The sequence below is a fragment of the Xyrauchen texanus genome, chromosome 7 (assembly GCF_025860055.1).
Source record: "Xyrauchen texanus isolate HMW12.3.18 chromosome 7, RBS_HiC_50CHRs, whole genome shotgun sequence".
NCBI classification, from domain to species: Eukaryota; Metazoa; Chordata; class Actinopteri; order Cypriniformes; family Catostomidae; genus Xyrauchen; species Xyrauchen texanus.
Genome location: NC_068282.1, coordinates 48,738,177 through 48,761,971, shown reverse-complemented (window position 1 = coordinate 48,761,971; position 23,795 = coordinate 48,738,177). Strand labels below are relative to the sequence as shown.

The 23,795-nt window shown below is 36.9% G+C and overlaps 3 protein-coding genes across 3 annotated transcripts in view; 2 read left to right on the top strand and 1 right to left on the bottom strand.

The window, feature by feature from the left end:
• The first annotated feature begins 808 nt into the window (after positions 1–808).
• On the top strand, positions 809–13,997 carry LOC127646320 (homeobox protein TGIF2). Its single transcript, XM_052129874.1, has 4 exons — positions 809–828; positions 951–1,059; positions 4,076–4,335; positions 5,893–13,997. The coding sequence occupies exons 2-4, from the start codon at positions 1,041–1,043 to the stop codon at positions 6,832–6,834; spliced, it is 1,221 nt and encodes a 406-aa protein (XP_051985834.1). The 5' UTR covers positions 809–828; positions 951–1,040; the 3' UTR covers positions 6,835–13,997.
• Positions 13,998–14,137: 140 nt separating this feature from the next.
• On the bottom strand, positions 14,138–20,711 carry myl9b (myosin, light chain 9b, regulatory). Its single transcript, XM_052129900.1, has 4 exons — positions 20,574–20,711; positions 15,978–16,179; positions 15,634–15,795; positions 14,138–15,366 (listed from the first exon to the last, which is right to left on the bottom strand). The coding sequence occupies exons 2-4, from the start codon at positions 16,159–16,161 to the stop codon at positions 15,191–15,193; spliced, it is 522 nt and encodes a 173-aa protein (XP_051985860.1). The 5' UTR covers positions 16,162–16,179; positions 20,574–20,711; the 3' UTR covers positions 14,138–15,190.
• Positions 20,712–20,823: 112 nt separating this feature from the next.
• Positions 20,824–23,795, top strand: part of zgc:123305 — a 30,901-nt gene continuing 27,929 nt past the window's right edge. The window contains exons 1-2 of the mRNA XM_052129837.1: positions 20,824–20,870; positions 22,436–22,616. The gene's annotated coding sequence lies outside the window, so the exon portion shown is untranslated. The remainder of the gene's footprint in view (positions 20,871–22,435; positions 22,617–23,795) is intronic.

Sequence of the window (23,795 nt, the reverse complement as noted above, 5' to 3'; positions counted from 1 at the left end):
CTCAAACTTTTGACATCTCATAATTCTGACTTTTCATCTGAAATTAATGACTATATATAATTATTTTGACTTAATTTAAACATAATTACTTTTTATCTCAAACTTTTGACCTTTTAATCTAATAATTATGACATAATCTCATACTTCTGAATTTTTATCTCACAATAATGACGTTTTATCTCATAATTTTGACTTTTCATTGTAACATAATTACTTTTTATCTGAAAATAATGACAATATATAATTATTTTGACTTAATTTAAACATAATTACTTTTTATCTCAAACTTTTGACCTTTTAATCTAATAATTATGACATAATCTCATACTTCTGAATTTTTATCTCACAATAATGACGTTTTATCTCATAATTTTGACTTTTCATTGTAACATAATTACTTTTTATCTGAAAATAATGACAATATATAATTATTTTGACTTCATTTAAACATAATTACTTTTTATCTCAAACTTTTGATCTAATAATTATGACATTAGCTCATATTTCTGACTTTTTATCTCACAATAATGAATTTTTATCTCATAATTTTAATTTACCAAAGCACCAAGACAGGGGTGGACTGGGAAGAGGAATCAGCCCGGGATGGGGGGCAGTCCTCCCGATGGCCAGTCCGCCCCTGCACGAAGAACTAACCCAAAATAAACTCTCTTGACTGCATATCCTGTGGTTTTTGAATGAAACAGTGATGACACACAGATGTGGGGCCCTAACTGACTCTCATTGGCCCCTGGCAGAGTGGAGGAGGGCTCGAGTTCCTGTCATTGGCACACAGAAAGAAAAAGAGAGATTGGCGGAGCAGCACTGCAGGTAAACGGCGGATTATTTGTCAACAGCACACCTTCTCCCCTGACACACGAATGATTCATTCATTACTAGAGCTTCAATGGGTGATGTGCTCTGAATCAGCACAGATGTGTGTGTGTTTGTAGGGAGAAAAGACTCTCCGTTTGTCACCGTTTTGTCGAAGACGCGCATGTCCACGCCATCAGCTTCCAACCTCTCTTTCTCCAACATCCACGATGAAATTCCACAAAAGAGGTGAGTTGCGTAGTAAAAATGCATCTTCGTGAGTGAGTGAGTGAGTGTGTGTGCATATGCGTGTGTGTGTATATGCGTGTGTGTGTGTTGGTTTAAAAGGAATGTGGCTTTTTTAAGAGCAAATGCAGCGTGTTTGAATGAAGGACTGTTACAGCCACTTCAGGGCATCTGGACGGGTTGTACGTGCTGGAGTGATCGTGGCGTGATTTTGAGTGTCTGATCGCGTGAAACGCAGATGCTTCTTTGAATTTCACGTTACATAACGACTGATGCACATGTGCCGTTTGATTTCCATGTGTAGATTGATTTGTGACGGGCCTCTGACTTCAGAAGCACGAATTGTTCGTGTTTTATGAACTTACACGCGTTTGTTACATTGTATCATTGTGATTCGATGACGTAACGTGCGTTTATTTGTTTAGCGAATTGCGTTTTCGCGCGTCTGCTGCACCGTTGGGTTGTTTGCGTTTGGCGACGGAGTTTTGTTTGATCGTTTTTATGTTGTGTGTGTGTTTTATAAACGTTTTCGAAAAGTTGAGAATGTGGTAAAATAACGTAGCAGATGGGATGTTCACTGAATCTTTTGTTTTTGTTTGCGGCCCTCGTGTGTTTGTTTGGATTTTTGGAAAAGTGTGTGTGTGTGTGTGTGTGTGTGTGTGTGTGTTCAGTTCAAACATGGGAAAGTTGTGTCACAGTTGATTAAATCGTTTATTTTTTTAAACAGAATTTTGTTTGTTTTTTTATATTTCGTTTACAATCTAAAAAAAAATCTGAATTTGAAAATTTTGTCTGTGCGGAAAATAGCATTACGGATATACTATTGATCGTTTGTTTAGATTTTTGTTTGTTGTATTTTAAATGCAGTCTAACTATTATTATAATTTTTTTTTTACTAAAAACTGAAGCGTTTGGTTGAGTGATTCGGACTTCATTGAATAGTTTTCGTTTGTTTTTGTCTGTGGTTTGTTTACAGAATTTTGTTTGTTTGTTTTTATATGCAATCTAAATGTTTTTGAAATGTGAGGAAGTTGGTAATGTGAAAAGTTGTCACCGATGTTCGTTTATAGTTTGGTTGTTTTGTTTTTTGTCTGTGGCCCTGGATTTGTAAACAGAATTGTATTTTGTTTTTTATACGCGGTCTAAACGTTTTCTCAAATTAGGATAAAGGGCGAAGCAGATGTGTAGTTACTTGAATCGTTGTTTTTTTTTGGGATAGATTTATTTTGGATGTGCATTAAAACTAAAGTATGTCATTTCGGCATCACCAAACATAATTGCAAAAGTAAACGTTGTTTTCAAAACCACTTTCTAAGTCTACCCCTTCTACTTTTGATCGAACAAACAGATAGTCCCGCCCCAACTCATGGCATTGGTCTCCCTTGAGGCGGGTCGCTCAAAACAAACTTTTCAAAATTTTCATAGTGCCACAGAGACACAGTGTCTACAGTTTTCACCAAAATGAACCTCTACTAGTGGCTGTTTCTGCATATTAAGCTGGGATAAGAGAAAGTATTTTAACACAGAATAAGTGACATTCTTCAGCTTTAACTAGCTAGCACTGTAGTTTAGTTGTGATTTATTTAAGTGTAACATTACATTCTGGAAGCCTGTTTTTTCCCCCACTCATTTTACTCTCATCTTAGTTGTGTAACATGAGGCAAGCATCTGTTAACTTTGAGTTTATATAATGGGTTAGCTGATTACTGCAGTCCAAATGCATTAAAGAGAAACGCTATAAACGTAACTGTTAGCATGCTTCTCCTTGCATTAAGATTATATTAGAAGATAGCTACAGTTGATCTAAAGATGTGATGCGCTAAATAGGGACACAGATACAGTTGCAGAGCGTATCATGCATGTCTCTTGGACACACACACACACACACACAATCTCCTTTGTTGAAGCAGAACACAGGAACTCCCACATTTCTGGCAGATCTTTGGGGATTCAGGTTACAACATCGGAGACACACTGAGCTGAAGCTGAAGTTAGTCTGATCTGTTGAGTTCAGCTGAAAGAAAGGAATGAGTGTATGTAAGATTGTCTAGCTTACCATGATAACCAGTCTGGCAAAATAACATATTCAGGCAACTACGGTGATTGTTAGTTTGCTAAATCTGTAGAACATGGTATTTATCACCATTGCCATTTTTGTAAGGGTCCCCCTTTGTAATTCAAAGCGTGTATCTGAGACCGGGTCAATCAAACTGCAGATATAAATGCATACGTCGGGTTCATGTGCCTGTTGTAATGTTGAGAGGTCTTTGCTTAAGATTAAGGGCCAAAATTAGCTTTAGCTGCTATTTTGTTTTAACAACGTTAATTTACATGCAAAGATTTAATTTTAATTTTCATTCGAATTGTTCAAGTCTCATATACAGAGTTATATTGTTCAGATGCTACAAAAGATTGGCATTAAAGTCCTGTGTCTTGTTTGTGTATAATAATTGTCTTAACCACTCCGATTGCTTCCTTGTAAACTGAAAATGCTTAATCAGGGTGTCTGTAAGGAACAATGTAGCACTATAAGTTAAATGCTCTTTCCCCCCAGTTTCCTGCATTGTTGTCATCAGGATGGGGGTGAAAGTGACTTGACGTTTTGAAGGTGTGAATGGAAAAGCTATTAAGACTAGGAGTCTTTTGATGTGTAAAATAGCACTGCAGTCAAACAACTTTATCTTCAGGATACCTTTTAAATGACTGACTTCAGGCTTGGAAGATGTAGAAATGAAGGTTTGAACTGGTTCATCAGTCACTGGTCCTGTTCAGATTGGGGTATGGCATACTGTGCCGTGCATACTGACTACGGTTTAAAAAAAAATAGTGTGTGAAACTAACATTTCAAAGAGTTTTATGCTACATTGTTGTCAAATGACCTCATCTTTTTGCATGCATAATGCATTGAGCAGTGTGTATTTTGCATTCTTAGTCCCAAATTTGTGTAGAAATGGCTCAAAGTGCATTTCTGGTGGTTGAGAACATTTGAAACATTCCTCTGTTGTTCTTTTCTTCTCAGCTTTTGAAGAAGACCACAACAGAGACACTGAGTTTTCTACCATGTCGGACAGTGACCCCTGTGAGGATGACGGTTACCCTCTGAACCTGAGCATCTGTAGAAGAGCCGGGGCCATTAGCAAGCGACGTCGACGTGGAAACCTCCCGAAAGAATCCGTTCAGGTTCTGAGGGACTGGCTGTACGAGCATCGCTTCAATGCGTATCCATCAGAAGTGGAGAAACTGACTCTGTCGGGTCAAACCCAGTTGTCCGTATCACAGGTGAGCATTTGGGTTGCACTTTGTTTAGGAATTACTCTTTATCCATTCTTTATATTTAAAAATGTAATTGCAAGATTTCTCACAAACATTCACATGCACTCTGAGCTGTATTGTGTGTTTGACTGAGTGCACAGAGCTGCGGTGTTGTCAGTGCCCAGGAATGCAGGCGGCAAGGCCTGTGCTAAATATTATTTCCCTCCTGTTTGCGTTACAGCCAGCTGTCTGACACAGCATGCAGTTCACTGCAGCACCAACAGGGGGCACCACAACTGACTCCATAGTAAATACAAATGTAGTACATATAGGTGTTAATAGTTACTCTCTGCTCCAAAGTATTACATTTGCCTCCTATTTTCAGTGTTAATTTGATAAATTGGTGTTAAAAATCCCTCTAGTAATCACAAGCAATGGGAGAAGTCGTGGAAATTCATTGGCCAAAAAGTTAACATTTGGCAAAGTGGTGAAAATGATTTCTTTGCCAATAGTATAGCCATGTGAAATCCATTTCAATTCAAATTTATCATCAAAAAGAGTGTCTAAACAAGGTTATTCAATAAAACTTTAATCAAATACAACAATTCATTTCCAACAGTGTAATTTTTAAAACCGAATGAAGCCCTTTCAGGTTTTGTGTTGACTGTAGTTTCTCACCTACAGATAAGTAGGTCACTAGGTGGCCCAGTGTGATTATTTAACCACAATAAAATGTAGTTTGTATGTGCTGCGTGCTTCAAAGTGAAAGAGCAGAGCGCTCATTGTCATCATCTACACGCGCAGAGCACGCCCGATGCTCACGATGAGCTGTTTTCAGTGTATGAGCGGCCGACTTCACTTTGTAGTGTGCAGCACATGCAGATTATATATTTAATTAAATCACAGCCTCTTGCTGTTTAATAATCACACTTGGACATATCTCCATTTTATTTGTTAAATTATGCATTCAAACTTTTTAAATGTATCCCAAATATGTTAAAATCCATGATATTCTGTGTTCTGTGGTAAAAAAAAACATTTTTATGATTGGATTCTGTGCATCACAGAAATCATAGGGCCCTAAACTACTGGCACCAAACAGAAATGCAAAAATTACTGGCACCTTTCGAACCGATTTCCTAAACACTCCTACTACCCTGCCTCTGTTTGTCATTGGTTGGTCAAACAAGGTAGTTCCAACCCAAACTCATGCCATTGGTTGAATCAATTTAATGCGATTGAGAGTAAAGGCGCGGTCACCTTTACATTTGTACCCTGAAATCTGCAGGCAAAATACAGTCATCCCAATGGGAATGTGCATGATTGGGAATTTTGCCTCATGGATGAGCAAATCATTTTAGCTGTGAGTTTCTTTTATAACTTCACTCTCCCAGTGTATAAAGTGCAGCATAACCATACGCTGCTTGGCAAGTAGTTTTTTGGGTTTCAAACACACTTCACATTCGCCCAAGCCTTCTTTGTCCATGCAAAAGTATATGTGACCATGCCTTAAGTGCTTACTTTTTGTACTTTAGTAAGGTAAGGTAACTAAGTTCTGAAATTGTTTAATCTCTTGTTTCTCAGATCTGTAACTGGTTCATAAATGCTCGGCGGAGACTCCTCCCAAACCTGCTCAGGAAAGATGGCAAAGACCCAACCCAGTTTACCATGTCACGGCGTGCCAGCAAACCAGACAAATCCACCTCTCTAGAGAGCCCCTCCCCTTCATCCCTCCCAACACCCTGCCCCTCTGTCATTTGCCCTGTCCCAGTGTTGGACTTGAGGCTTTTGGGTAACACAGCAACAGCCATTTTGGCTGGGGCCGGTTGCTTGCCATCATCAGGTAAAGTAAGTCAAGACGGAGGCGTTCAGGCTTTGATGCAGCTGGACACACGGGGTCTTCTGAGACGAGAAGGTCTAGCTGGATATCAGTATGAAGATCCTTACCTGACGACCATTCCACCTGTTTCTACCTCGGTCCCAACCCTTGGAGCAGTGAGCCCTACTGAGGTACTGTTCAACACGCCTCCCCCTACTCCTCCGGAGCTGTGTCCTCAAGATTTCAGTGATCTGAAACTTCTAGTGGATGTGGCATTGCAGCGAGCAGCCGAGCAAGAGAACTGCTGGACGAAAGACCAAACAATGCAGCAACAACCACCAAACAAAATTCCAGTTTTCCAGAATTGCAATTTGGAGGCAGCCACAACATTCTCTTCCAGAGTAGAAACACCTTCCCAAGAAGAGTCCAATGCTACACCAGGGTTGATGGAGAATCCAGTATTACCGGTTTCGGTTCCCGTAACAACCCACTCTTTTCCAGGCCTTCCCGTTGCGCAAGCTGCTCTTAACATGGCCGGTGCTGCCAGTGTGGTCGTTGGAGTCAAGAATGTCGGAGAATCGGGTAGCTTTATGGAGTGGAGTGTCCATCATGGGGAGATTCGACAACCTAGTCCTCCTCTGAGTGCAGTCTCTCACACATGGGTTCAACAGTACACGCATAATACGGTTACGGAAATGGTCAACTGATCCAAGTTGAAGCTCCTTGCTGATTTCAGTGTTTGCACCTAGATTGGGAAAAGTTGGATTCGTGTTTGCTTATTTTGGACAGGAAAAATGGGCACTTTGGGTTATGTAAAAATTGCAGTAGGCTATGTGTCGTCTCAGTCATGTCAACCACTTCAAACAAGATTCAATGGAGTTGACACTTACCTTCGAACTGACAACACCAGGATGTATTTTTTCAGATGTTTAACTTTTAAAAACTTTTTAAACCAAACCTTTTTCTTTTTAACTACATTAGTATTCTAAGTCTGTATGAAATGCTTTTCAAAAGTAGTCCAAAATATTCAGACTCTGGGAAGTTTGAGACCAGATGGACCCTATCAAAAGGGAACGTATTACTCCGAATTCTCACATTTATGTTTCACTCATCACGTTTAGTGTGTGCGCCACCACATGCAAACACCAGCAAATGTAAACCTTGAACATTTTAAATGCTCAGCTCTCGAGTTGTGCACCGGTCGGGTTTACCGCCGACAACTGGGAGGATTAGGATGTTTGTAGTTTCAGAAGTGGCCTTGTGTAGTATACTCTCTCTCAGACAACAAAAACGGTCAAGTAGCTCTGTATATACTTGCTCTTGCCTGTCTGCATCAATATACTCGTGTATATATGTGGCATGCTTTATAGTTTTGATCTGGGAATGTTTCTGGATGACCAGCATGCAGCGTTTGAGTGTCGGAGTCCGTTTAGGATGTAACCAAATGTAGGACTTTAGATTTAATAGTTGGTTCCGAATTTGTATGAAAACGTTATACTTGGCAGTACCACTTAAAGGCCAGGTATGCTTAATTGTCCTTTGACCGCGAGCCCACACGGGCATGTTCGACGCATGCGAGCTACGATTGCATTATGACACTATTTTAGTACAGTTATAGGAGTCGCTTGTTCGCTTGTGCCGACACGCATTGTGCACAAGACCGTACCGATTCTCTATAAGAACGAGCTGTTTGAAAAAACGCTAAAACCGCTGTTTATGAATCCTCTACCTCTCTTAAATCTCATCTTTGAATGTCTTTCCCGAGTGTGTGTGTGTGTGTGTGTGTGTGTGTGTGTGTGTGTGTGTGCGTGCATTCTGTCATTTCCTGCACTTTATAGTTCAATTTGACCTCCTAGTCATGACGTCAGAACCATAATGCAATCTATCTACCTCTGTTAGTTCCTGGAATTACATCCGAGAGCTTTGCTGTGTGGTGTGACACGAGGCTGTGTGTCTCTCCGTGCAGTGACGAGAGGTGGATCGGCAGAAAATTGATCATACTGCAGAGAGCATCGGTCAATGTCTCGTGTCAGAGACGAGATGAGGTGGGGGTCGTCTCCAATAGATTTCCCTCCGTTCTCGTGTAACGTGATATTAGACGTCTGTTTTTGCTGATTTGAATGGATTGTGGTTTTGACAGTAGTTTTGGGTGAATTAGATAACTAACGTTTAATCGTAGTTTTTTAACGTTTTCATAAGTTCTCTGTCACAACCTGTGTGTGTGTGTGTGTGTGTGTGTGTGTGTGTGTGTGTGTGTGTGTGTGTGTGTGTGTGTGTGTGTGTGTGTGTGATTGCATTTAAAGAGGGAAAGACGTTAATGTAACGTGTGTGTGTGTTTGTAAGACATATTGTAATTTTAAAAGTACATTACAAACATTTCTTTCGCACCTCTCTAGATTGAAGTGGGCCTTTTATCGCCTGTAATCTGTGAATGTATCTAGATAACTAACCTATCTTTCCCGTGATCTCTGCTTTGGACACTAGATGACCTAGATATGCTATTATTGTATGCTTGTAGTTTCCATGAAACTGTAAGAACATGTACAGACATCAAAATGGATTTTTAGTAAATAGCTTTTAACTTTTTATGATGCAGTTAATGCCTGCAGAAACGTTACATTTGGAGTCAGTTCAGATTATTTTACTCTCAGAAATATCCTTAATTCTGAGAAATTCTGCATTTTTATCAGTTCTTATCATGCTGGGTAAATTAACGTTTCATTGAAAGCAATGCAGAGGTCATGTTTTGTGGTACTCTGTGCATTTCAGGATGATTTGTTGTATGTTATTGGAGTTCAGTGCTGTCTCAGGTTTGTGTTTTATTGTTTTCAGCTGGCTTTTGCCCTCATTTTACCTCCTTTTCTCAGATTTGGTGGGTTCTTATACGGTTTAATTCTGATGAAGGAATTCTGAAAGGTAAATGGGTTTACAAGTCACTTTTACAGACTTACAGGGATAGTTGACTCAAATGAAAATTCATCATTTTCACACCCTTGTATTGTAGAAACATCAAACCGTATAACCGATCCAATTTGCTCAATCTTAAGAAACCACTGTGATCATTCTGTTATTTACTGGACCAGTGATGGGTACTGGAAGTGTGTGTGTCGCTTTCTTTTTTTTTTTTTATACCCTCTATATTTTTACAATTCTTAAGAAAGATATGAATATTCCTGAAATGATATTATTGTTGTAAAATGCGTCTCACTGATGACAATGTGAAACATGTAAATATCCTTTTGGTTCAGCTTCTGTCTTTGGCATAGATCGGCTCTCATCATATATGTCAAATGTGTAGCTTTCTCCTATACGACCAAATGCATGAAGATGGATGTGAATGTTTTTTTTTTTTATTTCATATACATGTATCTATAACTGAGGACAGTGAATCTGGCAATTGTGCCTTACATGCTTTATTAGAAAACCTTTGGACTAGTCTGTGCAATATCTGCCTTAAACATTTGATGTGGAGATTTTATTGTATGTCCTTTTGTACAAACATTACAGAGAAATAAAAGCTTTTTCATATCCGATTGTATTCGTGTTGTGTAGAAATGGAAGCTTATTTTATTGGACACATTTCACCGGCAGTAAAATGTCTACTTGCTAATTAATTACTAAATCCAGATATTTCCAAATGTTTAGATGAACGTTTGAACTATTCATTTAATTCTAAATGTGCAAAAACTATTAAAAAATCATTTGACTTCATTTAATGACTCTTTAGAATGTTTAGTAGCACTTCTAGAATGTTCTAGAAATCTGTTAAAAGTGATGCTGAGAATCCTCCTTCATGCTCGTATAAAACACAGATTCCCTTTCAAGACATTAATATCATTTCTAACATGATTGATTGGGTTTTGAAATGCAGAGTTGTAGGATTCGTGAGATATACCGCCACAACTGCACAGTACATTGCTTAAACTTGCACAAACAGTAATGTCCAAACGTCTGAGACCACACTGGACTAATATATACAGCTAAAAATTGAGACCACTGCAAAATGATCAATTTCTCTGGATTTACTATTCACAGGTATGTGTGAGTAAAATGAACATTTTTGTTTTATTCTATAAAGTACTGGCAACATTTCTCCCAAATCCCATATATATTGTCATTAAAGCGTTTATCTGCAGAAAATGTCAACTGGTCAACATAACACAAAAGATGCCGTGTTTTCAGACCTCGAGTAATGCAAAGAAAACAAGTCCATATTAATTTATAAACGACACAATAATAATGTTCAGAAATCAATATTTGGTGGAATAATCCTGATTTTCAATCATAGCTTTCAAGTGTCTTGGCATGCTCTCTGCCAGCCTTTCACATTGATGTTGGGTGACTTTATGCCAGTTACTGCATTGGTCCAGCAGCTGCTGTGGCTCCATTAGCTCCAACCTAACTTCTGTCCTGAGATCTCATAGGCCTGGGCCAAAGGTGTCCCATGGGCAGGGTTGGGAGGATTACTTTTGAAATGTATTCCACTACAGATTACAGAATACATGCTGTTATTGTAATTGTAATGTATTTCATTAGATTTTCAAATTCAGTAATGTAATCTAAATACTAGGGCTGTCGATTTAACGCGTTAATAACGTGCGATTTTAATTTTACAAAAAATGTACGCAATTAATCGCAATGCCCCCGGACTGTAATAAGGAAGACTCCTGAGAAATGCAAGCTTGTAGTACCACCTGTATACTCCAGAGGGCAGTAAGTGAAATTCCAGCTGTATGAGCAACACACAGTTTATACAGTGAAGAAAACACTTCAGTAGGCACCTTTTTTGGGAATGTTTCCACGCTGTAGTATTCTGGAGAAAATGTTGTTTGTATGTACCTCCATTTTAACTTATTTAAGACGTTTTATTTGGTTTTCAGTTTTGATAAGTTAATATTTTCTGATTAATCTGTTTATTATTCTTGGCAAGTTTTTTTATACATAAGTTTAAATTTATGTCTATAAAGCCCCTATTTGCACTTTTTTGCAAAGACTTGAAATATTATTTAAATACTGTTTGTACCTCCAACAACTCCAAAGCATTGAAAACCATTACACTATGTAATGAATATAATGTCTTTGCATTATTGTCAAATATATCTGTAGTATTGTGTACTATGTACCCCTGGATTGTTTCTAAAAAATAAAAAAGGTCTGACGCAGGTGAACATTGACGGGTCCTTAAACAAGCCCTCATAATAAATCTCCAACTGATTGACAAATTCACTTGTGTAATGGATTACTGTGAACTGTGTGTCAGTGATTGACTTATGATCAATAATATGGTAATAAACAATACATTGTATTCTAAAGATGCTTTTTGTATTATCAATGATGAACTCTTCTGCAACAAGAATGTAATGCACTTTAATGCATTATCTGAATATTTTTTTATTTTATATATATAATCTTTCAATATTTAAAGATAACTATGTATAATTATTTCATCATTATATATTGAATTATTGTTATATGAGGGGCTTTCTCAGCAAATATTTGTATATGCGATTAAATGCGATTAATTAATCGGGACACCATGAAATTTGATTACAAATTGTAATCTATTGACAGCCCTACTAAATACTTTGGATTACTTTTTCAACACTGGCAGATATTTTCACTTGTTTTGACTATAAAAACTCAAAATGCACATGTTAAAAATACATTCACTGAAAAACCCAAATATCTTCTGCAGTGTTGCTTCTAAAACAAGATCAAACTGATCTTGTTTTAAGGATTTTTTGATATTTTTACAGGAAAACAATACAACAATTATCAATAATCTTATTAGAAAGAATTAATTATGATCCAATGTGAATTTTCTTGATATAATAAATATGATCGTGTCTGGTAACATGTGCATGTAAAATGGCTAGAAATAGCATTTTAGCTTAGCATAAAGCTAACAATTTACACACGGTTTATTTGTATTTCTTCTGCTCCAAACTTACTTCAAACGTACTTCTCTGTCTGCTCGTATAAATGTAATGCATCATCAGAAAGTGTTTCACCGCTGCTCAAATGCACTTTGGATTATTTATATGTATAAATGTTTCCCATCTGAAATGACTAAATATTAAATGAAACAAATGACAATAAAATGCAAAGTAATCCCTTCAGTAATCAAAATACTTTTTGAATGTAACTGTATTCCAAATACCAATGATTTAAATTGTAACTGTTGTGGAAGACAGTTACTTACTTTAAATACATATTCTCGTTACTTGTATTTCATTACTGTGGGGCGGCTCTCTAGACCCATCTTTAACATGGGTGTTTAGCGGGCACTCTAGCACCCCCATTTTCACCTACAGTCAACAAAATTGGTACATATATAATCCTCATCAAGCCAGACAACTTTCATATTTATAGTCATCAGGTCTGCCCAAGGAAGATTTTTTTTATATTGCAGTCTCTGAATTTTTAAATACTCCTCACCACATTTAGACAACATTATGCCATGACATTGTAAATGCTAATGTGCTAACATATTTTGTATATACTGAACGGTGTTGCCATAGCGGGGCATGAAAACATGAAAAACAAGCAGTGTCTCATGTCTTCTGTGTGCATTGTTTGATTTAGATCAAAATTGGGCTCTATGTTTGGTCTTGGGGGCTGATCAAATGGACGTGGCTTTTGTGGGTCATGGTCATAGCACCACCAACTAGCAGCAGGAAGTCTGGCTCTTACAACAGACTTTGAAATGTTATTTTTACACTGCTGGTGCACAATAATAAAAGTGTATTTGATATTTAAATAGTGTTGCCCTGTTAGTGTTACTTGGCATTGCATTCAATCTGGATTTGTGGCATATGATTTGTGGCCAGTGTGTATTTGAATAATAATAATATGTATAATATGTTTAATCACGCTTACTGTATGACATGAATGTGGCTATGGTGGGTCAGGGTCATAGGTCTACAGCCTGCAACAATAGATGTGACACTTCGACTAGACATTGAAAAAAAACAAACCCTATATTCACCTGTCACATTAAATTTATTCAGACTAGTGTCAAATTTAATAAGGTAAGGGGATTCTTGATATCTTACATGATATTTTCATGGCCACAATTCAAATAACAATATTATTTTTTGGATTGTTCAAGCGTTCACACTTGCCATTATTACACATTTATCACATTTGCCACACACATCAAAGTTGTTAACCATTATGTCTGAGCAGAAGGTGTCTTATTTGTTTATCATGCATTGTTGTCTGAAAGCCACTGGGTGGAAATGGCCGTCATCGCTGCTTGCAGCTATACTTAACCTTATTCCTCATAACATCTTACCAGAATACATATATATTTGCAAAACCCTTCATCTGGTGAACATTTAGGCAATGAAAAGCTTAACAGAGCAAAGCCTTCGCCATTTCAAAATAAGAGTCCCTGGAGTGTTTTGTGCTTGTTTATTGTTAAAGGGCACCTATTATGGAATTCTGAAAATTACCTTTCATGTAGTGTGTAACATAGATTTAAGTGAACAAAAACATCCTGCAAAGTTTTATATATGAAAGTTCACCGTAAAAAAAGTTATTGTCTCTCAAAAGCAGGAGTCGACTCTGAGTCAATGTAATGAATCGTTTTTCCAATGAGTCATTTTCCTTTTCGTTGTGACATCAAGACAAAAAATTATCAAATTGGCCGCGGCCACTCATTGCGCGCGCAGACACCAGGGAAAACTTAAAAGCATCATGTCGACAACAAGACGCTGTGTTCTGAAGTGCATATCAAAGCTGACCTTTTTTCACTGCCCAGGGACGAGCATGTGAAGAATCAGTGGCTAGAGTTTATATTTACAACTATACCACACAAGTATAGCCCGAACCTTGTGCTGTGTTCGCGTCATTTTAATGACGATTGCTTTACTGAACATGAATGCTTTCAAGTGTGGATTCATGAGCGGTTGATACTGAAGGAAGGTTCAGTACCAAGTTTATTTGGATCAGCTTCCTCCTCCGAATCACAACCTGTAAGTATTATTAATAATTGTTGCTTTTATGTGTTTTTTAGCATGCTTAATAAGTATTTGTGTGTGTTGTGTAAGTTACGCTCAGCGCAGCTTCTAGGTCTCCAATGTCAATTTTTTTGAAATATGTGAAATGTTTGTGGATGTTATTGGAGTTGTCATAAAGAATAGAGCAATAACTTGTAGTAATGCAGTGCTTTACCAATATGTTTATGCGTTGGGCTAACGCAAACAATAACTGATTGGGTGTTTACCACCGAACTTTGGGCTATGATCGCTAATATAAATCAACTCAAATTCCTTCTCTGATTTTGATGTTTTTACTACAAAGCGATGATGGGCGTTCCGTTTCCGACAATCTCTGCACAGAGTATACCAATCACAACTGACTGGGTCATCTGACCAATCACCGCAGATTAGCGTCACGCAAAGGAGGGGTTTGGAAAAATGAGTCGTTGAACGAATCATTTGGGAGTCGGTGAGCAAATCAGGTAAACATAAATGCATATTATAAGACAAAAAGTGTTTTTTGTCATTGCATGCATGTAAAACTGTTGTTGGGGACTCCCAAAACAATATTAGGAGCATTTTAAATGCTATAATAGCTGCCCTTTAAAAGTCCTGTGTTATGCACCCAATTGTAATTGTTTTCAGGTTAGTTTTGGTGTTCTGGTTGTATAATAAACTGCCTCTGTTATTTTATAAATTTTTGACTCTTGTTACCTCTGTCTGTCATAGTGAAGAAAGACTATGAAAATATTTTTATATTCAATAAATCGTTTTTAAAAACTATCGCCCGATATATCTGTTATCGGCACTATCCATCACCTTAGTTATCGTATCAGCGAAATCCACTATCGGTCAAACTCTACTCTATAGCAACCGAAAATGTACATTCCATTTAACAGATTTAGTTAGCAAAATAATCTGATCATATTATATAGCATTACATAAAATATGTATTTAAATATGTAAAAAGGCAAAACGTTGAAATGCTTTATTGCAGTTGCTTCTATGCATGCTTATTCAGATGTTGAGTACGTGTTTTCGATGCGCTGTCCAGCTGTAGCGGTATGTCTGTGATTGTCTATATGTCATCTTTGTCCTTGGCCCCGTGTTTGAGTATACGGGTGAACTCGCCATAGTTAAAGTTGCCCTTTTTGTCAATGGGAGCCTCTCTGAAAAGCTCGTCCACCTCTTCATCTGTGAAACGATCTCCCATGGTGGTCAACAGCTCTCTCAGATGATCTTCATGAATGGAACCTGTACAGGTATCGAGAACAGATGGTTATCGCACATACAGGTAAGGCCAGGGAATCTTAGATTAGATTTTTTTGAAGTTGTCTCAAATTTTTGTTAAAATCAGAATCGAATTGGGAAATCTGTATTGATACCAGCCCTACTAAGGTTGCAGTTTTAGAAGATAGCTGCCTATGTAGGCAGTAAACGGCAAGGCTTCTCACTAGGTTTTGGAAAAGATCTTTTGTTTATAAGAGGCCAAATTCTTCATGGAAGTAGTGTGTGTTTTACCAGATCCTTCTTCATCAAAGCAAGCAAAGGCATTCCTGATGACATCCTCCGGGTCAGTTCCATTAAGCCGCTCTCCAAACATGGTGAGGAACATGGTGAAGTTGATGGGGCCTGGTGCTTCACTCATCATGGCCTCAAGATACTCGTCAGACGGGTTCTTACCTGTACACAAGTATCACACATTTCTTCAGCTAAAACTTCATTTAAAGTAGGGGTTGCACCAGCACTAGTGGACTACTTTTCGACTCTACGATTGACCGACTAGTAAAAATATGTAGTCTTACAAGCCCTATTTTGACCTTGTCCTTAATGAAAACGATGACCACATTCTCCATTAGACTTACCTAAAGAGGCAAGCATATCATGAAGATCCTCTTTATCGATGAATCCATCTCGGTTCTGGTCAATCATGTTAAATGCCTCCTTGAACTCTTGGATCTGTGACTGATCAAACATGGCAAATACATTTGATGTGGCCCTCTGAGGGCGCTTTTTAGTGGTCTTCCCCTTTGCTCGCTTGCTTGACATGTTGGTGGTGTTTTAGGCCTAGAGAAAGAGCAGAAAATGTTAATGAACGTGGCTCTCTTGAATGCATGATTCTGATTGGTCAAATGCATCATTTGGTAGTCAATGTTTCTGAACTACTGTAGATAGGTAATGTTTTTGAAGACAAACTTTTGATGTTGGCATGACAAAGCCTTTTCCGAAAGTTTAGATAAGTCTTGAAAGTTTAAAGTTCAGTGGTTATACAGACATTAAAGTGAGACAAATTGCCAGCTAGCTAGATAACTTAAATTAGATCAAAGGCCCTTTGAGGGTGTGTTTACATTTTAATGTTTTGACAGGCTGCAGTTAAAATTCAGGAAAATCCTCTGGCCCATTTGAACATTCCTTCCGTTTTCAGTTTTTTGAGCGTACGCTGTGTGAAAACCATACGTCCTATCATTTAGAGAAGACATAGCACACTATTCCTGATGGGTCTGAATGTCTGTGCCAAGTTTGGTGGATGTAGTCTTTCAAGCAAGTCAGTCCACTGTTAGCCATATTTGGAACACTCTTGGGACAGGTGATGTCTGTATCTAAAAGGTGATTGGCTCTTTTACCTGTTAGTTGGGACATCCTTTCTACATCTGTTGACTGTTGGCTACCATTGAGCATTCCAGTTTCTCCCATTCATTTTAATAGAAGTGGATCATCTCTGCTAAATAATCTCTGATGTAGCTTGAAATCTCTGGCAGGAGTTAGTCAGAAATTTCTGTCTTGGTTTAGGGATTTTAAAGCCAGCATAATAATGAATGTTGTCCATATTAAGCACTGTAAAACTGACCACTCATCCAAGGAACCTGGGATGCCTATGTAGTTTTTTTGGGTTGTATATTATCGCTTACATAACTAAGTGCTGTAACCAAATTTCTGTGGTTTTATCGCATTTTGGAAACGATACATTACAAATTTCACATCCTGTTGGGTACTTTGCCAGCAAATTTGTTATTTGGCAGACATTTTGGAAAATAAAAAAACCAATTGGTCAGGATTGTGAAGCTTCATTTAAAGAGGATCTGCACCAATTTTGGTGAAGTTTGGTCAAACTTTGCATTAAAACAATTGAGAAAATGTGAATCAATTTAAAAATGGCAGAAAGTGGCTTTCCCACTTTGTGTATATGAGGAAGATGAAAAATCAATATGTCTATCGATGAAGCTGGAATAGACTGTCTAGTACTGCCGGACTGCAAGATGCTGCTCATAGCTCAGCAAATAAATGACGTGTTTATGTGTGATGGAGAGCCTGACAGTCGGTCTCTATCATGGGATTTAAATGTGTCTAAAAGACTTGTTTCTTGTTTTACTCGCCCATTTTCAATGTTCAAACCCATTTTCATTTTCAAAGTCAAAGATGACTTTTTTGTTGGGCAAATATTTGTATCCATCCTATTTATTGTCTCTTTTGGTTTTATCTCTCATTCTTATTTAAGATGACTTTTTGTACAAGAATGGGGAGGTGAGGGTTTATTATTAAAATAATGGCATGTTCCAATTCGAAAAGGCGGGAAAATGTCCCTATTTAACCCAGCCACCATTAGAGGAAGACAAGATGGACGATGCGTGTTTGGAGCACATGGACAAGGTTGCCTGAGCGCAATATACTCTGGCCTCCATTGTTAAGAGAGGGGAGTACTGCTGTTAGTACCTAAAACAGGCCAAAAAAATTTTTTTTATGTGACCTTGCTTTTATGTTTGCTTTTAAACACTTGTTTAGTTGCACATTTTGCACCTCTGATGGATAAAACATATTTTTGGAACCCCATTCCTTCTCTCTTGTGAGCGCTCCGGTCCCAGCGCTCCCTATCACATTATGTTAAAGTGCATTCATGCATGTAATCGATTGACACTAATGAAGTTTCTTTTTGTCATGCAAAACAGATTTAGTTACGTTTAGTTTGATGCTCCATTCAGTCATACTTCTCTATAGTATCTGCTGTCGATATATTCCTGTTTTTTTTCTTTCTTGGTGAAATATTTTGAAATAATCGGCTACATCAATAAAATGTATGATTTTATGGAAGTTCATGGCAGTCAGTATCAAACTAAAGTTCTGTCTTTGTACACATTTATGCATGTGTGAATGACCTCATTTGGGTGTTGATCTACAGCTGTCACCACAGGAAGGAATCTGGTATTTGACTGTCCAACAAACTAAAAAAAGGTGTGTACCATCTACATTATTCATTAGCAAACTTTGCATCCTACTTTAGTAATTAAAGACCTTTGTTTTCAGTCTGAGTCTCAATCAAAAATCAGTTGCACAGAATCACAGTGTGCATTTAATCCAAGATATTCCTCATTATTCAAGGTGCCCACAGTGAATTTCCATGGCCTTTCATTATATTAAAAATATTTGCAAATGTATAATATAAACTGAATTGTGAACCACATCAGCTGATTCATTGAAAAGACCCAAAGCAGTGAATCGCTCACAAATGTAGACATCATTATGGAAAATGTAACACTTCACTACCAAGATTTTCAATACTTATTCAGACCTGGAAAAGGATTATTTACAATCCCCTCGTATTTACATGTGTTTCATGACTGTGGGAACCCTGTTCCATTTTTAGCATGACTGTCAGATACTTTGTAATGACATAAATTAACATATAACATGTTCATAATCATCTGATTCAAAACGTATTTAACACATTTATGAATATATAAATACAGTTTATCTCTGCGCACATATTCCTATCTGTACATTTATTACTTCTGGATAAGAGCAAGTATTCATTGCCTCTCAATATCTGACCAATACAGTAACCAAATACAGACGACTGTTCACTTTCAGTTGCACTGTATCGTTCTAACAGGCCTGTATGCAAACCACCTGCATTGTACATTACGCAAAGAAATGTCTTACACTGAACATAAAGAAACTTTATACAGGCAATTGTGAGAATGGCTTAATTCTATTCAGATTTCTTGTAAATCACCAGTTATTGCTTTCTAATTTTGTTTATAATTTAAACAATGCTTTCATTTAAACTGTCTAACCCAATCATTCTTTCTTTTGTTCGTAACTGATTAACCAACTGTTGTTTCACAGTCATCAGAACACAATGTCCAGTTGGGCCTCAGGAATTCAGAAACTATCTACACCAGATAAGGACATCAAACACTGTCACATTCTTCCTCACATTTGTGTCCTCTGAGATTGTTTTGGCAAGCACTTCCTGTTATCTGCTGAACTCATCCTCGGTGACTCCTTTTAGAAAGACTCCAACAGGTTGTCCAAAGATTCAGTTACACAAATGGACTCAGAAATGTATTTTAAAGTATTGTTCCATTCCTGGATACGGATTGATCAATTCAGCATTCCAGGCATGCTAAAAAAAGGAATAAGCCACGAGAGGCCGTGTGATACAGTCCGGCGAAACACATGTCAACATATCTTGAGTGGTTTATTTTTCTTACCCTATTGGCAAATGCATTTATTATTCATGTTTAAAGGATAAATCTAACACAAGCTGAAAAAAATCATCTTATTCAATATATGTTCTCGGAAAACAGCATAATCTCTACAACAATATTGGCTAAAAAATAGATTAAAAAATAATCGAAATCCAACCCTGAACTGCCAAAAACAAATCTGTACATTTAGATACATTTACTAGAGATAAAGTACAATTTTAAAAAATAATAAGACTTGTTTTGAGAGAATATATATATATATATATATATATATATATATATATATATATATATATATATATATATTACATGGGCAAATAAATAGTAATAAAACTACTATATAATTTATACTTCTAAAATTGCCAACGGAGAGGGGAAAAAACGATATTCTCTGACAGTAAGTGTTATTATAAAAAAAACGTTTTTGCTTTAAGTAAATTAATCATATTTTAAGCATGTTTAGATATTTTTACTGGTGGAAAAAAAAGACAAAAATACTGATTAAGCATGTTTTTGCATTTGCACGACTTCAGAAATGAGTATATTTTAGTAAGGAATAAGCTAAATGTGTATAACAAGTTTTCTGAGCTCAGGAACACAAAGCTGCTTGTGAATGAAAAAGCAAAGTATACATTAACATCCGTCCATATTGGTCATTGAACTGGACATTTCCTTTCTCTAATCCACCTTGATGGAAACACAACCCTAAAATACCCACTGAACTGGGCCATTTGTCCCAAAACAGCTGGTCCCAAGTCACCCAGAGTGGCTTAAACATTGCTCAGAAGTGTGAAAGTAGATCCTGGATTAATTCTGGACCCGTTTTAGCTCCATAACCCAAAACTACGTCACCACCTCCATCCAGATCTTTCCTCAGAGCCCCAAACTCAGCTAACACTTTTGTAAAAAGCCTTTATAGACGCTTTATTACACATAAAACCAGACATTAGGACACAATCATAAAACGCTACTCACCTCGGCTACAGCTGATGGAATTTACTTTCTACTAAACCCTTTTGTCCTAAAGAGTGAGACAGTTGCACTTATGGGACCCAAATGTTTCTCTGGGGCATCAGCTTCAGTTGTGAACCCCTCCCATTTTCCTCTCAGCCAATCAGGAGTATCTGCTTTCCTATACAGAGCCGGCCCACAGCAGGGATTTAGCCATATAAGGGCAAAAAATGTTCAGTGTCCTCAAACAGTGAGAACGAGAAACCCTGAGGAATCCGCTTGAAATGACAGGAAAAGAGATGAGCTGCCTTATTTAGAAAAGTGAGTGAGACTCGGCATATAGGATGAAGCCTTTTGAGGTTATTCCACACGCATGAAAAAGTTTTGCATGCCTTAAATAAACAGTGTTTGTGAAAATGTATGGGGCTAGTGACAGTTCTGTTTCCTTCTGTAAGATTTTAGACAACTGTTTATATAAAATAACTCCCATTTTCTCATTATAGTATTTCAGTACATGCATTTTTACGCATGTTGTCTTGGACTTGCTGTGACATCTAGCGGCTTGGATGCAGCATCAGTCAAACAGTTTTCAGTTTCGGATGCCACTGTAGAAATTCACTGCTCACAATCAGCCATGTTTAATTTAATCTATGAGTGAAAGTGTCCAATAAAATGGGCATTATTGAGATTAAACGAGTAGTTTTTGGCTGGTCATGTGACCATAACATGGCTGCCCCCATGAGGGGACCCTCCCCATGTAGAATAAAACACCTGATATGAGTCTTTCCCTCAGTGAGTGCTCATCATTTTATACATATATTTTCAGAAATACTATTCAACTTTTTTCAAAAATGACAGTGCACCTTTAAGATGTTACTATGATATAAGAGCGAACCAAAGCTTCATGTCTTAGTGTTTATGTTACATTAATAATGCTGCAATAATCCCCCTTCATTAGACATGTTGAGTTGTTTAACATTTCCAAAGCATACACTTTGAAAGATGTGCTACAAGTTCCATGACTTCACTTACTTAAATCTATCAATGTATTTTTTAAGTTAATGTTTTGTCTAATCAATAAGCTGGGTTATATATAAATACACACATTGAAACTAAGAAAATGACTGTAACTGGCTGTGCACAATAGATCAGGTCAGTGGGTATTTATAGACATTATTTGCATTTCACCTAACTAAAGCAAAACTCTATCTATCTATCTATCTATCTATCTATCTATCTATCTATCTATCTATCTATCTATCTATCTATCTATCTATCTATCTATCTATCTATCTGTCTGTCTGTCTGTCTGTCTGTCTGTCTGTCTGTCTGTCTGTCTGTCTATCTATCTATCTGTCTGTCTGTCTGTCTGTCTGTCTGTCTTTCTGTATATCATCTGTCTGTCAGTCTATCTCTCTATCATCCATCCATCTCTCTATCTCTCTATCTATCTATCTATCTATCTATCTATCTATCTATCTATCTATCTATCTATCTATCTATCTATCTATCTATCTATCTATCAGTCTGTCTGTATATCATCTGTCTGTCTCTCTATTTGTCTGTCTGTCTGTTCTATCTGTCTGTCTGTTCTATCTGTCTGTCTGTCTGTATCTCTATCTATCTATCTATCTATCTATCTATCTATCTATCTATCTATCTAACTATCTATCTATCTATCTATCTATCTATCTATCTATCTATCTATCTATCTATCTATCTATCTATCTATCTATCTATCTAGAACTAAATAAATAAAATAAAAGATGTAATTTAAACGATTACAGATAATAAGTTGGCTATTAGAAGAAAACTGTATGGAAAGTTATCAAAAAAGAAGTAAAATGTGAAGTACTGTGGTATACTTTTCTCTTTTTTTACACTAGACGGCGCTTTACTGAAACATGAGAAAACAAACAACGCAAACGTCAACAGACACCACCCAAAGGAGGGCGTGTCCTGAGACGAATCCAAGCTCTTGATTGGTCTGCGAGTGTTTGACGTGGTGACGTGTGCTCTGTGCGTGTCAGCGCAGGAAGTTTATAAAGAATCGCTGGTGTGTTTGAGGTAAGAGTATTTACATTAACCGTAAATTAATCGTGGATTATTGTACTGTAAAATGTGTTTGTATATCAGTTTATGTAGAGAGCGGTGACACTCTCTGCTGAAATGAGCGTCTTGTGTTTATAGAGTTACTTTGTTTCGCCGTTTTTGAAGAATGAAACAAAGTATAATTCTGACACCTATGAGAGTCTCTGAATTGATATATTAACCGTTGATGATTTATAATATGAATAAAGACATGTCTATATATATTGAAACTTAGATTCTTTAGTTTTGTTTTTTAAAGATGTTCGGCGCGTTGTTGTTTGTTTTTGTTGGGTTGGAAGTGGACACGTCGTCAAAACAACGAATTTGCATTGACCTAATGTATCTGACATTATCTAGGTTTATCTTTTTTCTGGAATTTATAGATCATTAAGTTGTTTTTACTGTTCAGCTGAGTGCTATATAATCAACAGACTTTAAAAGACTCTTCTTGGTCGTTTTTAAATTGGGCATTATTCTCATTTCTTCAGGATTGTCAGTTTGGGAGACACAAACATGAACAGATTGTAATGACAGATTGCTGTTTATGATTTTGAAACTTGTTGATTTTTTGAGATATGCACTTTGTTTCACTGATTTGGCTCAAACGATTTTTGAAAAATTGTTTAGGACTTTTTAAAAAAAGGTTTATTTATTATTTTGTTATTGAGATGATTCTGAATCTCTTTCTTTCTGAGTTCTATATATTTTCCCCATAAATGTTATCACAACACAAGGATGGTTTACTATGCTCTAATCACTCATTACTCAGTTTGATAAATCCACTGATAATTAGACATTTTGAGATTAATTATAGTATCGACCTATAGCTGTGCCTGCTCGCTGTTCCCTATTTTAGATATTATTATTATTGCTAGTGGCCATTAAAATGTCTTTGAATCCACCCTGTTTTCTACAGAGTACCTTAGAGGATTTTTCTTTTCTGAAATAGTTTTGCATTCCCTCGCAATAAATTTAACATGGTTGTACGACATTAACCATATTTATATCTTCATATTCGTAGTAAAACAATAGAAATAATATATGAAAACAAAAACTATGATAATAAAAATAATTATGTTTTAACTACATGGTTTACCATTTACCATAGTATTTTTTGTTAAACCATAGTGACCACAAGATTAACCATGGATACAG

Bases quoted from the DNA above. Each gene is read 5' to 3' on its own strand.
- myl9b (XM_052129900.1), bottom strand. From the start codon at position 16,161: ATGTCAAGCAAGCGAGCAAAGGGGAAGACCACTAAAAAGCGCCCTCAG. The intron at 15,796-15,977 runs GTAAGTCTAATG...ACTTGTGTACAG, and splicing joins TGATATGCTTGCCTCTTTAG to GTAAGAACCCGTCTGACGAG. The intron at 15,367-15,633 runs GTAAAACACACA...ATACCTGTACAG, and splicing joins CTTTGATGAAGAAGGATCTG to GTTCCATTCATGAAGATCAT.
- LOC127646320 (XM_052129874.1), top strand. The intron at 4,336-5,892 runs GTGAGCATTTGG...CTTGTTTCTCAG, and splicing joins CCCAGTTGTCCGTATCACAG to ATCTGTAACTGGTTCATAAA.